This window comes from Bos grunniens, chromosome 9 (genome assembly GCF_055505025.1).
Source record: "Bos grunniens cultivar Pamir isolate PY7600 chromosome 9, Bosgru_T2T1.0, whole genome shotgun sequence".
NCBI classification, from domain to species: Eukaryota; Metazoa; Chordata; class Mammalia; order Artiodactyla; family Bovidae; genus Bos; species Bos grunniens.
In genome coordinates, this window is record NC_141173.1 from 23,818,604 (window position 1) to 23,835,091 (window position 16,488).

Genomic DNA, 16,488 nt, shown 5'->3' on the forward strand with positions numbered 1-16,488 from the left:
TAGATGGCTAAAGCACTATAATTATGGAGGTATTCTAATATATATATATGTATTCTAATATATGCATATATTAGAATACATATACTTCATCTAATATATATTGTATAATAGACACACATACATACACTGAAAAGCAGTGGTGAAGGTGAAGTCGCTCAGTCGTGTCCGACTCTCTGCGACCCCGTGGACTGTAGCCTACCAGGCTTCTACCAGGCTTCTCCATCCACGGGATTTTCCAGGCAAGAATACTGGAGTGGGTTACCATTTCCTTCTCCAGGGGATCTTCCCAACCCAGGGATCGAACCCAGGTCTCCCACATTGGATGCAGATGCTTTAACCTCTGAGCCACCAGGGAAGCCCAAAAACCAGTGGAGATCAAAGGAAATACAAATGGTTATGACTTTATGAAAGCTTAAGATACTTACAGAGAGTTGGGGTGAGAGAGGGGAGAGAGAGTCAAGTATTATGATTTTAAATGGAACCTAAAGTTAAAGGGACTTGTCTTTATGGTGAAAGTTGAGACACTTACATAATTTAAACTGATAACCTCAACATTTGTCAAACTTGCTTAATCTCCCTCGAATTATGCTGCTGCTACTGCTGCTAAGTCACTTCAGTCGTGTCCGACTCTGTGCGACCCCATGGACTGCAGCCTACCAGGCTTCTCTGTCCATGGGATTCTCCAGGCAAGAACACTGGAGTGGGTTGCCATGTCCTTCTCCAATGCATGAAAGTGAAAAGTGAAAGTGGAGTCGCTCAGTCGTGTCCGACTCTTACCGACCCCATGGACTGCAGCCTACCAGGCTCCTCCGTCCATGGGATTTTCCAGGCAACAGTACTGGAGTGGGGTGCCATTGCCTTCTTGAATTATGAAACAGTTCTATAAACTAGCTGACAAACTAAGATCTTCTGGACTGCTGCATATATCCTAGAGTGGTCTAGTTCTTACTATAAAATTTACAGGAGCTCTAAATGAAATTTAACACACAATGCCTTGGTTCCCACCAATAATCAGATGTTAAAAGGAAGGTTCTCTGGCAATGATTTTCTTAACGTTTTAAATCACATCTGTATTGACCTGCCATCCGGGGAATGATTTCTCACAAGGGCCGAGTCAATGCCATTGATTTTCTTTTAAAATAAGGTAAACCACTTGCTCTCTGCAGTGAGAGGAAACAGCCTTCTCCCTCCAGCAACTTTGAGAGCAGGAGCACCTGATCTCACTTGTCAGGCATCAACATGGAGCCTATGGCCTGAGCTTACTTTCCACACTCCTGCACTTCCTCTGTTGCTTGATGGCATTCGCTCGTACGACACCCGCAGAAGTCTAGACTACAGAAAGACACAGGGAAATACCTGGACCTCACAGGACAGTAGATATCCTACAACCAAAGAACAATTTCCATTTAAATCAGACTCTGAGGATAAAATGCACATGGATTATGGAATACTGTCCTAAAAGCAAGGAAATAGGGCACTTTGGTTTGTAAAACACTAACATTCCCAAATCTACGCACAAAGAAGCCTCTTTCCCTTCTTCCTCCAGCCCCTGTGACTATTTTGGTTTAAGGCCTGTACAAGCCCTTTCTATATATCAAAAGAGCAGGGCTTGATAGAAGCAGTTGAAAAATCAAAGATTTTGGCCTTTAGGACTGCCTGTTTCACATGCCCTGAATGAAGAAAAGACTGGAGAAACCAGTTTCTAAACCCACCTCTAAATAAGCATTTATTTTAAAAGATATTTTACCAATTTTAGATGGTTCTCAGAAGAAAGATGGTGTGTCTCCACTGGAGCTCCTTCAGGTCTTGGCTGCCACAAATCACTCTTTAAATTCACCAGGTAGAAACAGTCTCCGGTGAAACAGTCATTCTCTCGTGGATGAAGTGGCTTATTAGCAAAGGGGTCAGGATGACAACACCACTCGTCAACCAGAGCGCCCCAGTTATCGCCTGGCAGGGGGAGCACTCTCAGGAGCATCCTAGCGGAAAGAGGAAAGATCATGGTTTACAGAACAAAACGGAACTGTGATCTCAAAATTAAATCAGCATAAAAGATGAAAGAAACTCATTAACCGTATTGCTTGCAGTGTTATTTTTCCCCTTGATGACAACAGTAATATATACTCAATATAGACAATTGTGAAAATACAGAGAGGTATAAAGCAAATAAAATCCATCTTTTCCTTACCACTCAAGGACAGGTAACTGCTTTTTTACATGATTGTTTATCTCCTTGCCAGCCTTTCAAGAGAGACAGCTGTACACATATGCACACCGTCTGAGAGCAAAGGAAATACACAAACTGTATCCTGCTTGCATTGCTGCTTTTTTTTTTTTTAAACTATATCAGACTACTTAATGACTCTATTCTATTCCACAGGTATGCCAAAACTTTTTAGGTCATTCCCTCACTGTTAGATATTTGGGTTTTGAGTGTTGCATTATTAACAACATAACAATTATTATGATGAACAGTCTTTTTAGAAAATCTGTATACACATCTGACTATTTTCTTGGGAAAGAAATCTTTTAAGTGGGAGAGTATAAGCACAAATGATACACATATTTTTAAATCCAATTCCCCTATGGACAAAGTGCTCTCCAGAAAGCCTATTCCAATCTATAATTCTTCCACTTACCTTTTCCAGAACTGAATATTATCATTTTTCTATGTAATGGGTGAAAATAAAAATATTTTCAAAACTGCTATAATTGGCAATTCTTTAATTACTGGTGAGATTGAACCAGCTTTTATATTTATTCACCACTGTATCTTTTCTGTAAATTATGATCAATGGCTGTTTTCCGGTGAGGTATTACTATGTTCTTATTAAGCTGTACAAGTATATTCTGCATTAAGAATATAAGTCCTTGGTCTAAAATCTGTGACAAATATTGTTTCAGGGATGTTGACTTTCATTTCGTCACCATGCCTTAAATTTCAAGTCACCCAACCCTTTCTTCTGTGATTTCTCTCATTACTACTTTTTAATAAACTTTCTATTTTAGCATAATTTTACATTTACAAAAAAGTTACAAAGATAGTGCACACAGTTCTCATATATACCTCATCCAGCTTTCCCTAATGTTAACAGCTTATTTAACTAGGGAAGATTTGCCAAAACTACTATTTTTATCTGGATTTCCCCAGGTTTTCTACTAATGTCCCCTTTTTCTGTTTCAGAATCTGATTCATGACAACACATTGTGTTTATTTTTATTTATTTAAACAAAATTTTAAAAAAATTTTCGACCACACCACACGACACATGGGATCTTAGTTCCCCGGCCAGGGATCAAACCTGTGGCCCCTGCACTGGAAGGCAAAGTTTTAACCACTGGACTGCCAGGGAAGTCTCCAACACATTGTATTGAAACATCATGTTGCTCTCATCTCCTCTGCTCTGGGGCAGTCCTTCCTTGATTTTCAGGACCTTGAGATTTCTGAAGAGTAATGCCTGCTAGGTCACTTTGGTCATGTCCAACTCTGTGCAACCCTATGGACTATAGGCTGCCAGGCTCCTCTGTCCATGGGATTCTCCAGGCAAAAACACTGGAGTGGGTTGCCGTGCCCTCCTCCAGGGAATCTTCCCAATCCAGAGATCGAACCTGTGTCTCTTACCTCTATCTGCACTGGCCGGTGGGTTCTTCACCACTAGCACCAATACCGGTTGTGTATTTTACAGAATACCCCTCATTTGAGTTTGTCTGATATTTTCTCGAGATCAGACTGGGGCTACGGGTTTGGGGGAAGTCTGCCCCTGAGGTAAAGCACTCTTCTTATCACAGCACACCAGAGGGGACCCTTTGTCAATACGACTTATCCCTGGGGATGCCAACCTCCATCACTGGGTTAAGGTGGCATCTGCTATGCTCCTCCACTAGAAAAGCTCCTACTACTGCCTTTGCACACTCTGTTGTTTGGAAGTGAGTCATGAAGTCTAGGCCCCACGCAAGGGGAGAGAAACAAAGCTCCACTCCGGCATTATTTTTACACTTAGAACATCCTTACAATTAAGAAGCCCCTTATATTTGCTACTATTTTTGTTTTATATTTTTCTTGTACAAATATAGACATCTGAGACTTTTGCCTGGTTTACCTCTATTCTAATCTAAATTGGGAAGAGTCTAAGGGGAGAAGAAATGTGGCAAGATGATGAGGACATTTCAAAATAACTTATCCTGAAAAAAAGAGAAAACAAACATGCTCCTGGTCTTCCTAATGCTTCTGAATACTGTGAAAGCTTAAAGCACCCTGAATACTTGTTCACTTCAGCTCCAATCAGCTGGACCATTTATCCGCTAAGGATCAACTGTATTTGATCACAGACCTGTTTATGCCACTTATACACGTTATTTTACTTATATAATTTAATCAAACACATACACCAAGGGAATATGAGTTGCTATTTCTCTAAAAACTACACATTTCAGAGTAAAGGAAAGTCAGTTATTAAAAAACATCACTGGTGAAATGTGGGAAACACAACTCTAAAAAACTGAGGTGAGGGAGAGTAAAAACCTAGAATTCTGCAATCAGACTGCTTCAGTGTTTAACTTCTCATTCGACTTTAAAGAACCTAAACTGGAAACTCTGGATAATGAATTTAGGATAGCATAAGTGAAAAAAGCTAAAAGAGTCCACAGCAGCAGACTCACATTCAACATAATGATATTAGTTTCATAATAAAAGACTAGTTAAGTTAAAGTACATTTGCATGTGTTAAATGAAAATATTTAAGATGCAAATGCATCATTTTTAAATGATTCCCTTGTGTGAATTCTTTTTCTTTGATTTTCCCAATCAATTCTGAGTCTCATAAAAGGGCAATCATATCATGGAGGAGGGCAGACATTTAATTTATAATTCCAGAAGACAGAAGTAGGAACAAGAAAGGCCGATTTTAGTTTAAAAGGAGCAAGAACATTCCCTTTCAAATTAAGCAATACTTCAGCACTAGCATCATTTAAAGTGCTGAGTCTGTTAAGGAGATTAAGAAGCAATTCTTTCAACATATACTTTCTAAAAGCCTACTAGGAGTCAGGTATTCTGCTGACACAAAATATCAGCGGCAATACATATAGCCCCATTGTCAAGGTATTCACATTCCAGTAGCAAATATATATCTAGAAAGGAATAACAGAACCAGAATATAACAGGTGCTCATAACAGAGTCCTAGTTCTAAATTCTCAGGAGTTGAGGGGGGAAAGGTACGGGATGGCTCAGATCCCCTTTTTCACCTCTTTCTTCAAATGTACATTCCCACCTGCACATAAAATGTGTATATTACCTTAGGGGATCTGTGCATTTGCAAAACCAATCAACAAACTCAGGGAAATACGTACCAAGTGTTAGGGGAGTTGAGTATACACAGGCTTCAGAGAAGAAGTAAAATGTGAGCTGACCTTTGAAGGATGAATAGGAGTTCTCTAGACAATGAAAGGAACTAAGCAAGCACATAACAAGCATAGGAAACGATATGAACAGAGGTGCCATATATGCTTAACTTGCCACTGTAGTCCTAGCACCAGCCACAGTGGCTGACTCACCGTGTAAGCTCTCACTTGTCAAAGGAATGAACTATGAGGTTGGTGCAAACATATTAATAGCATACGTTGATAACTGTAACATGTGAGGCAGTTACTGCAGCATACTCAAATTGAGAGCATTACCAAACCTTTTCCTTGCTTGAGGATGTGACCTTTAGTTTAACCACCTAGACCTGCTACCATGGAAACCAGGTAGATGGTAGGCATTGAGTATATTGCTAGTCAAGACCAACTGTAATAAAAATGATCATTGATTGGCATATTGCATCTGGACCAGGAGCAAGTCTGAATGATCTGTAAATATCCAATGAGGATGTCATGCTTTGGACTTCTCTGAATGCAGGCCTTTGTAGGGAACCCTAGAAAATATGCCGAAGAACTGTCATAAGGTGCGACTTCCCTGGGAGTTCAGTGGCTAAGACTCTGTGTTCCCAATGCAGGGAGTCCAGGTTCAATTTCTGGTCAGGAAACTAGATCCTGCATGCCACAACTAAGACCCAGCGCAGCCAAATAAAAATAAATAAATTTTAAAAATTAAAAACAATGGAAAAGAATTGTCATAAGATCCCATTGAATCCTGAGATCCCTGCCTAGGGTATGAGGCTTCTTCTCAGGATAGCCCCTGCACCTGCTGATATAAATCTTATACTTCATACCTGGAACCGTGTCATATGGGGAGACAAGGGTCCCCAGAGGGTACGTGACTTGCCATTTGCTTGAACTGCTGCAGACAACTGCCCTGTCTGCAGGCAAGAAACACGGTCTGGCCGGGTAGTGCTGTGAGTCCACAAGGTCAGCTGAACTTAGGAAAACCTCAGGTAGGCACTACTCACACTTCATTGCATGTGATGCCCATTACAATTTCGTGAGATGAGAATCTCCATTTTCTTGTTATAAAGAAGGAAAGGGAGGCTCAGACATGTTAACTAATCTGTACAAGTTCACAGAGTCAAAGATGATAAATGAAGGCCGGATCTTAGCCCAGGTCTTCCAGGCACCAATCCCTAGGACAGAGGAGCCTGGCGGGCTACAGTCCATGGGGTTGCAGAGTTGGACATGACTGTGACTAACACTTCCACTTTTTTCCAGGTACCAAACTCTTTCCCTTGGAATATACTCCCTCTCCTGGTCACACGTGTCAGTAAAGGCGACAGGGAAGGTGGGATGGTACAGACCACATGGGGTGTGACACAACAGTCTAAGGGCTGCGGACCTGGTTCTCCAGACAGTTGGGGAGCATCACAGAATTGAAGGTGGGGAAGTGACAGGTCAGATTTTTTTATATATATAAATTTATTTATTTTAATTGGAGGCTAATTACTTTACAATATTGTATTGGTTTTGCCATACATCAATATGAATCCGCCACAGGTGTACACATGTTCCCCATCCTGAACCCCCCTCCCACCTCCCTCCCCATACCATCCCTCTGGGTCATCCCAATGCACCAGCCCCAAGCATCCTGTATCCTGCATCGAACCTGGACTGGCGATTTGTTTCATATATGATATTATACCTGTTTCAATGCCATTCTCCCAAATCATCCCACCCTACAGGTCAGATTTTAACAAAGAGGAGGAAGACAAACAAAGGTGCCCGCTTAGAATAACAGGGGGGCCTGGACAGGCTTCTAGATCTGGACAAGCTCGCTAAGATTCTCTGTCCCCAGCCATTCTGCACATAGTGCCAATAAACAAGATTCTCAGTGCAGTGCTCAAGGCAGCGATGTCAAGACCTCATACGCCATCAGAAATGAAACTGCACCGAGATTTACAGAGATCTGGGGGACTTCACACACATTCACCCAAAACGTGATATTTCAAACTTGACCTGGAATCACAGTGAATAAAAGTTCTACGTAATCCCATAGCTACCTATGTAAGACATCGAGCAAGAAAACACCCAATTCACAAGTCATGGCAAAGACAAAAGTGTTTTTACAGCAGAAGGAAATTTTCTGATGTTTGGAAAAAACATAAATCCTTTAAGAACAAAAGATGTATTTAAATCACAGCTCTCCTGAAAGTATATCTACCGAAAACCCTAAGACTTTGATAGGATTTACTTCCCAAGAGAACTTTCTGAAGAAAATAGATATCGTATTTTTTTCAAGGTAGTTTTTAGGTAAAAATCTGCTGAAGCTCAGAAAAAGAGTGAAATAATTTCTTAAACTTTCTCTCAGTTTAAGATTCTAGGATGAACAGCAACACATTATTATAAGTAATTAAAATGTGCTGCTGCTGCTGCTAAGTCACTTCAGTCGTGTCCGACTGTGTGTGACCCCATAGACGGCAGCCCACCAGGTTCCCCCGTCCCTGGGATTCTCCAGGCAAGAATACTGGAGTGGGTTGCCATTTCCTTCTCCAATGCATGAAAGTGAAAATTGAAAGTGAAGTTGCTTCAGTCGTGTCCGACTCTGTGTGACCCCATAGACGGCAGCCTATCAGGCTCCCCCGTCCCTGGGATTCTCCAGGCAAGAGTACTGGAGTGGGGTGCCATTGCCTTCTCCTAAAATGTGCTAGTTATATTGAAATATATACATTACCATATATAAAACAGATAGCTAGTGGGAAGTTACTGTATAACATGGGAAGATCAACCCAGTGCTCTGTGATGACCTAGAGGGGTGGGATGGGGGGCAGTAAGCTGTGGGAGGAAGGTTCAAGAGGGAGGGGACATATGTATACTTATGGCTCATTCACAATGTTGTATGATAGAAATCAATGAAACATTATAAAGCAATTTTCCTCCAATTAAAAATAAAAATAAATGTGCTAGTTATTTTTAATGCATCTTAAGCATAAAGCTTTTGGGGAAAAGAACTTAAAATGCACAATTTTAATAAATGTTACTAACTGATGGTGCTTATTTAAAACTTAAACATAAAGAAGAAAATGAAATGCCTTAGCTTTAAAAGTGACCATTAATCACTGATAATAACAATGGTAATAATACAGACCTTTCACATTGGATTAGAACCAAGTGGACGATAAAAATTTTAAAGAAGCCATCAAGTATCTAAAGCTCAAAACATAGCTGCTGGAATTTAGATAAATTTAGCTGGCATTATTTAACTGATGGCCTACAAATACTACGAAACTAGCTTTGCATTTTATTATCATTATGTACATATTTAATGTATTATCAATCCTGAATATTCATTGGAAGGATTGATGCTGAAGCTGAAACTCCAATACTTCGGCCATCTGATGCAAAGAACTGCCTCTGGAAAAGACTCTGATGCTGGGAAAGATTAAGGCAGGAGGAGAAGAGAAGGACAGAAGATGAGATGGTTGGATGGCATCACCGACTGGATGGACATGAATTGAGTAAGCTCCAGGAGTTGGTGATGGACAGGGAAGCCTGGCATGCTGCAGTCCATGGGGTCACAAAGAGTTGGACACGACTGAACAACTGAACTGAACTGAACCAATTCAGTGTGTGCCTGTACTCTCTTTTCACTTCTTTGTTCTCCTTCATAGAATTGTGACTATTCATAGGAGTAGTTATTTTCAGACTGCAATAATAGCTTGTCTGTCAAGGTGACCAATCAACTAGGTGCATATTCTGACATCTCTTATGTGGCAGTAAGTCTATTCTGCTTGTTACCTGCTAGAGTTTCAATGCCCTCAGAGCTGCTGGGCTGCCACCCAGCTCCGGTGGTGCAGATAGAACAGGGAGGGCCTTTCCAGAGACCTCAGGAGACCTCAAAAATGACTGAAAAGCAGGCTTAAGTTTCAAAGTCATCTGCTTAGCCAACCGATATAACTCAAGTCTGACATGCATTTATTTCTAAAAGACACACCAAATTCCAAACACAATGATCATTTAGCTGGTTCTGAGACTAATCACAATGAAGTAAATTTTATTATTGTTCTTGCCTGGTATTAGGGACTTTCACTCTCAACAAGAGCATAATCAAAAATTGTGTATGTTCGGATCATTTTTACAAAACAACTCTGCTGAACTGATAAGAATACAAATTGGAGAATTTCACTGTAAAGAAACAAGACATTCTTTGTTTGTAAATAACCAAAACAAACAGCTAGGAATGTGTGATTCTGAATGAAGAAAAAAAGATGGCTGTGATTAGCAGATTTTGTGCACCCTGGTGCTAGTAAGTATTAAAAGCCATTAATGAGTCTTAATAGGTTAAACAGTCTTCTGCACCTATAATTTGCTTGATGAGAATCTTTTACATTAAAAAAAAGAACAAGCATGAGTTTTGTACTAGCCAAATAGTCATAATTCACAGAAGCCAAGGTGCAATTTTTTGAGGTTCACTAATCACAGAATTTTCATGCTGGCAGGACTGTCCCCTGTCTATCTAACTGAACCTCCCAATGTTTCAGATGAGGAAACTGAGAATCAAAGTGACTTGTTCTCAGATAGAAAGATTAGCCAGCAAGCAGATATTTAACTTGGCTCCATTTCTCCCAACACGAGAGCTCTTGCCAAGATAAACCACCATATTCCAAGATGCCTTTCTGAAAAGGATGCCAACAATGAGTTGATTGTGATTACAAGCCTGCTTTGAAATACCTTCGGCTTCACTTTCTACTTAATAAGCACAGCTGTCCTTTCCACTTGCACAGAACAGGTAACTGAGGGAGAAATGAGAAGACCACGGGGCTTAATGCAATCGGTCGGCCTGACGTCCTTGTGCAGACAAGGAGGAAGCGTGGTTTTCCATCAAAGGGCCGGCTGCCTACGACTGAGATGGAAGCAAAGCTTTCAGTTGCCCACTAAGGATCTCTCCACATTACCCAAGAGGCCTCCACGTGTCAGACCCACAGTTGTGACACACGAAGGCGTCCAGGGAAGCCTTTCTGTTAAGCAAGGGCGAGTCACATCCATTGTGGATCTTCTCAGAAACAAAAGGGGAAAGAGGGGGTCATTTCCCTGGCATGCCTAAAAAATTTGGAGTCCTGAATCAAAAAGGTTTGAAACACTGTACTGGGTTAATGTGCTGGTTTGCTGATAAGGCCAATTACGGAAAAGGGGGTAGAACAAGTCTGTAAAGACAATTAAAAAGAGCTTGCCAAGTATTCACTCCAATTTATGTTATAGCCTTAAACGCTCTTCACAAGGGCTTCCCTGGTGGCTCAGACGGTAAAGCATCTGCCTGCAATGCAGGAGACCCGGGTTCGATTCCTGGGTCAGGAAGATCCCTGGAGAAGGAAATGGCAATCCACTCCAGCACTCTTGTCTGGAAAATCCCATGGACGGAGGAGCCTGACAGGCTACAGTCCATGGGGTCACAGAGTCAGACATGACTGAGCGACTTCACTTTTACTTTCTAAACGCTCTTCACAAGTTAGGAAAATAGGCCATCTTACAACTACACGGTTGAGGTGAGGTGATGTGGACAAGGTTCCCCAGCCTCTGAGGGTAGAGCTGGAGTTCAAACCCAGGTCCCGTTCTCCCCTCTGCTTCTCAGTCCACAGCTTCCAAAGGTCAGGATTGGGACAGTGAGTATGGTCCATCAGCGTCAGCCTCTCAGCCCTTGTTCCCAGTTCCACGGTCTCAAGGTCATAAACGGGACTGACACAAGGCAGAAGATGCAGTATCAGCTGACAAAGAACAAACTTAGTTCTTTAAGACAGGCACACCAGGAAACTCTAATCCTCTGGTGAACTTTTTTGAAGTTGCTCAGTCGTGTCCGACTCTTTGAGATCCCACAGACTACAGCTTACCAGGCTTCTCTGTCAATGGGATTTTCCAGGCAAGAATACCGGAGTGGGTTGCCATTTCCTTCTCTAGGGGATCTTCCCGATCCAGGGATCAAACCCAGGTCTCCCGTATTGCAAGCAGATGCTTTACCCTCTAAGCCACCAGGGAAGCTCCTCTGTAACTCCCAGGTCTCTCACTGTTGCAGAGGCACGCAAGTGTCAGAGACTGTGAGTGACAGTTAAACCGAAGCCTGAAAAAGACGGAGAGGAGGAAAACTTTCCCAACTAAATACCAGGGCAACCTGGAATCCTCTGAACCTTCCTGGGTCAAGCTGGCCTGTCCCCGACAGCACGCTCTGCAGCCACCTCAGCTTTGGAAAATCTGAGCGAGGACGTCTCCCTCCTCTGCAGACTCAGAGCAACGCCGTGGCTTCCCCACGATCACCACTCGGACTGTGCTCTGCTCAGGACCCCGCACTTACACGAGCATGACCTTCCGCGATCTTATCTACCCAGGAATCAGAGAGCAAGTGAGACAGACTGATGGAAGGCCAGGATAAGCACCCTAACATTTATCTCATTCAAACCGGTAAGAATTTACAGAGAACGCACTGAGCCTGCTGCCGCTGGTGATGACGATGAAGACGGTGGTGAGGGTAAGAATCACAGCAGTAGCTGTCACATCCTGAAAGCTTCCCAGTTAAACTCACTCGAGCCTCCCCAAAACCCTAAGGAGGTAGCTTATATTGTTATCTAGATTTTTGTAATAATAATACCAAAAAAGAAAATATGAATGCACAGAGTGGTCAAGTAACTTTCCCAGGGTCACAGCTAGTAAATGGTGGGCACAAACCCAGATGGTCTGGCTTCCTGGTCTCTGTTACACCACACTGCACTCTCAATAGGAGTGGGGAGATATGTGAGTAAGACTGTCCATTGAGTCAGTGATGCCATCCAACCATCTCATCCTCTGTCGTCCCCTTCTCCTCCCGCCTTCAATCTTTCCCAGCTTCAGGGTCTTTTCAAAAGAGTCAGTTCTTCGCATCAGGTGGCCAAAGTATTGGAGTTTCAGCTTCAGCATCAGTCCTTCCAATGAATATTCAGTCTAATGAATATGCTGACTCTAGAGAGAAGCTAATCAGAGGGAGATGGGCATGTTCTCAGAGAGGAGGTACGTTTCACTAAGGACTGCAGTGGGGCTGCCCGTGAAAAGACTGTGGGACTGCAAGCCCATCACCAGAGCTGTGCACAGAACGTGTGTAAATAACGGTGTGTGGTTTTGCGGGTGAGGGAGGAAGGGGCTGGGGGAAGGAGACTGAAACAGGAGGGTGCGGTAGTAAACAGAGTTCAGCTCCTCCAGCACCCCGTGTGGTATGCTGAGGGCTAGCGGAATCTATCCTGGAAGAAATGGGAGGCTTGGGGAGGCTCTGAATGGGGAACCCAGCTGCCTTTGGGAGGTGCTCTTTGGTGAGAGGACCGTGGCCTTGACTAAGAGGTGGAAGAAGTGGAGGGGTATGGAGAACAAAGGAGTATCAGTCCCAGTGACTGGCCACCTCCCAGCACACAGGGATAGAGAGGACTGGTGTCTTCCCTCCACCAAGACCCCGAACGCCGGAGCGGGTCTCAGGTATGGACAGGCGTCCACTCCCATCTAAATTTCTAAGGAAACACTAACAAAGAGCTCTGAACTTTTCCTTTATAGTACTGTTAACAGTAATAAGGGTTGCTCCGTCTTTCTAGCCTATGAGTGAATAGAAAATTCAGGGAGAACGGTTCATGCCCAGGCAATAAGGAGGCTGACAGAAGGAGGAGAAGATGGAAAAATAAAAGAGACAACGTGGGAATGCAAAGAGTACAGCAAAGGGCCCTCCCCATCACAATGGGGAAATCATTGCACACCACGAGAACAGGCTACAAGATTAACCTAAGCAGCAAGAAAAGGTTAATTTGTGCTCTATACGCTGTTTTAATAAGCAGGGAAATAGGAAACAGATTTTAGAGAGGCACTAATAAAAATAGCTCAAGTAAAAAAAAAAAATCGTGCTGCAAAAGCTTCTGTTATTTAGAAAACGCACTTCATGTGGAAAAGCTCATTCACCAGGATGACGCCTACAACGTGTGATAGCTGTCGTGTCTGATTTCAGAGGAGCGGGGCTGGTCTGCACCGGCTTCTGCACCCAAGACAAGCCTCCCTCCCTCAAAGCCAGCAGCCTGCTGTCCCCCTTTGTCAGCTGGAGGAGACCTAGCTGCCCCGTGATTGCTGGAGTCTGGGGGCTGCTCTGGTTCAAAAAGTGACATTGAGCTGGCTCTCATCTGAAGGCTACAGACTGCCCTCTTGGCAGTTCCTTCAAAAATTCTGATGGGAAAAGAGAACAGCCACTGCCAGGCGCAGAATAAGTCAGTGCTAAACGTGCTCCTTACCTGTCTCTTATGATGACTTCACCACAGGACTGGCAATAAAACGTGCAACATTCTTGGTCTTGTGAGCTTTGATTAAACACTGAAATCAGTTCTAGAGGAAATCAAGGGAACAGCATGTCTTAAGAGGTTTGGGATAAATATATTGACATACTTAAAGAGTTTAATAGCTGCAATAAATTATCACCAATAAACACTGTTTATGATCTACCCAGAAGTACACACTTAATTAGTATTATCTGATGACTCAACGCCAAGCAAATATTGGGAATGTTTTTAACAAAAACACCAGATTCTGCTACATGTTTCACAGCTAGGTATTGCCCTAAAAATTATGTATGTAACATAGCACTGAGTTATCTCCCTCATTCTAGAAATACCAATACTAAAGGTGAGAGAGAAGGAGCTATTTCTTCCACATCGAGCTAACTACACACAGCTTCTCCTTCCTTAGCTTTCTTCTGCTAGACTTAGGGACAGTTTTTCATCACTGAGACTGCTGGTAAACAGAGTTCTTAAATTTAATTCGATTTAAACAAAGCTGATGTCCGGTCTGGATCGTATCAGTCTGTACAAACAATATCAATCTTGAAATTGGTCTTTATTGGGCAGGTCTCTGGGAATGAAATAGCTCCTAAGAACAGTTTCATCTTACAAGAGCAAAACTCAATTTCTGATTAAAGCTGTGGGAAAACAAATTATTTCCCATAGTATATGAAAGAGCAATGTAAGACAGAATGTTCCCTTAGTTTCTATTATTTCATTCACAAAGAAAGGAAACTTTCATTTCCAAAAAACCCCAAAGAACAAAAAACCCAATCCACAAAAATATCTGTTAAAAAAGTCTGAGGCGTCCCTGGTAGTCCAATGGTTAAGAATCCCCCTGCCAACGCAGAGGACACAGGTTCAATCCCTGATCTGGGAAGATTCCACATGCCACGGGGCAACTGTGCTCATGTGCCTAGATCCCGTGCTCTGCAACACCGCAGTGAGACGCCCACACACAGAGAGTAGACCCAGCTCACTGCGACTAGAGAAAGTCCGCATGCAGCAACGAAGGCTCTGTGCAGCCAAGAATCAATAAAATAAAAAATAACTTAAAAAAAATTAGATTAAAAGAAAAAGTCTGAAGAAATGAGGTTATATCCATTAGAATCAAGCCATTTGAATTTTGTTGTTACTTTGTATCTTAAGATCTTTTAAAAAACATCCATGCTAGAAAGTTTAAGCCTTGAGAGTTAAAAATTCTTCTGTTTAATTTCTAAGACTGCCCTGTAGCACTAAGGTGAACCCAACAGTATTCTTTAACTCTGAGCAGAAAATAAGACACCCCAGATTTTCCTTTCAGGATGGATAAACAAATTTTCAACGACACACTGCCCTCTGCTGCTCGCCCAGCGGGATGCAGGCTCAGGATCAAGTCAGAACCTTCTGATACAGGGGCATCCTGGGAAGTACTGCTGCCTGGGGATGAATCCAATGCTGATGCTCCATCAAATTTTACTGCAGCCAGTTCTGGATCAAGGGTCACGTCTGACCTATGTGTTCAGAACCGTGTAACAGTATGTCTACTGTAGTCCTTAAAAGAGTATTCTTATAGTCGAAAAGTTTACTTTGCAAAAATTTCGAAACATAAGATTGAATGCTAAAACTGTTTGCTTCCTACCACAGATTTTGATTTACGTTTACAATAGTATGCACCTATCTGATATTTTGTACCTATCTGATATTTATTCATTGAGCAATGGTTTCAGTTCAGTTCAGTTCAGTTCAGTCGCTCAGTCGTGTCCGACTCTTTGCGACCCCATGAATCGCAGCACGCCAGGCCTCCCTGTCCATCACCAACTCCCGGAGTTCTCTCAAATTCACGTCCATCGAGTCGGTGATGCCATCCAGCCGTCTTATCCTCTGTCGTCCCCTTCTCCTGCCCCCAATCCCTCCCAGCATCAAAGTTTATTCACCACCTATTATGTGGAAAGCACTAAAGCAATTAAGCACTGAGGAATCTATTTTGCATACCCCTTAATGCACTGCAGAACAGGACTTTGAATGTTTTCCCTTTTCAGATGGTTAAGCAAAATATATGTTAAAAATGTAGAGAAACTGGAGATCCAAACAATATGCAAACCAACACACAGCAGTCAATTTACTGCGTCTGACAGTTAAAACCAAACAATAATGTTTGCTTATTTAAATTAAAAAAAAAATAGTTCAAGTTTTGCTGTTTGTCTAATAACTGTTACAGAATATGCATAGGCAACAAACTACTTCTGTCTCTGGAAGGTTTCCATGCCTCCTCGGTATGGGACCTAAAATCATGGTCCCAGAAAACCAGCAGCAGATTTGAAAACACTCCACTGTGGCTTTCACGCCTGCTTGTCCCCAGTTTCCAGATGTGACCCCTGATTCCTGCAGTGGTTACTGTTCATCATCGCTAAAGAAAGGCAAGGACGTCACAGGAGTCTGATTCCCAAGGCCTCTTTCCTGAAACCACCCTCCCCCTGCCCATCATCAGGTACTCTCAGAGCATCTGTTAGTCTGTGTCCCATCTCAAAGGCCCATCCCTCCTTCCACGGTTATTCCAACAGTCATTCTTAGATTTATCCTATGCCACTTCAGCTCTAGGACATTTCTTTCCTATAACCAACCCTGCTCAACTCAGACTGATTTTTCACTCATCCAGGACTTGAGCAAAAATCACTCTCTAGCAAAAAAAAAAAAAGTGAAACTCCCTCTACTTCTCTTTCTTTTCAAACGCCAGGACAGAGGCTCCAGGAATGCCTGACATCTCCCCAAGAGCTCTTGGTTACCATCTTGCTGACTCTGCCTCAGGGCTCCTTGCAGCTC

The 16,488-nt window shown here is 42.5% G+C and overlaps 1 protein-coding gene across 11 annotated transcripts in view; it reads right to left on the reverse strand.

Annotated features, from left to right (window-relative positions):
* The window catches only part of UBE3D (ubiquitin protein ligase E3D), a 166,566-nt gene that overhangs the window by 138,216 nt on the left and 11,862 nt on the right, over positions 1–16,488 (reverse strand). For all 11 annotated transcript variants that reach the window (XM_086316960.1, XM_086316959.1, XM_086316955.1 and 8 more), the window contains exons 3-4: positions 13,645–13,735; positions 1,748–1,979 (exon numbers count right to left, since the gene is read on the reverse strand). In XM_086316960.1, coding sequence (XP_086173086.1) covers positions 1,748–1,979; positions 13,645–13,735 — 323 coding nt within the window. The remainder of the gene's footprint in view (positions 1–1,747; positions 1,980–13,644; positions 13,736–16,488) is intronic.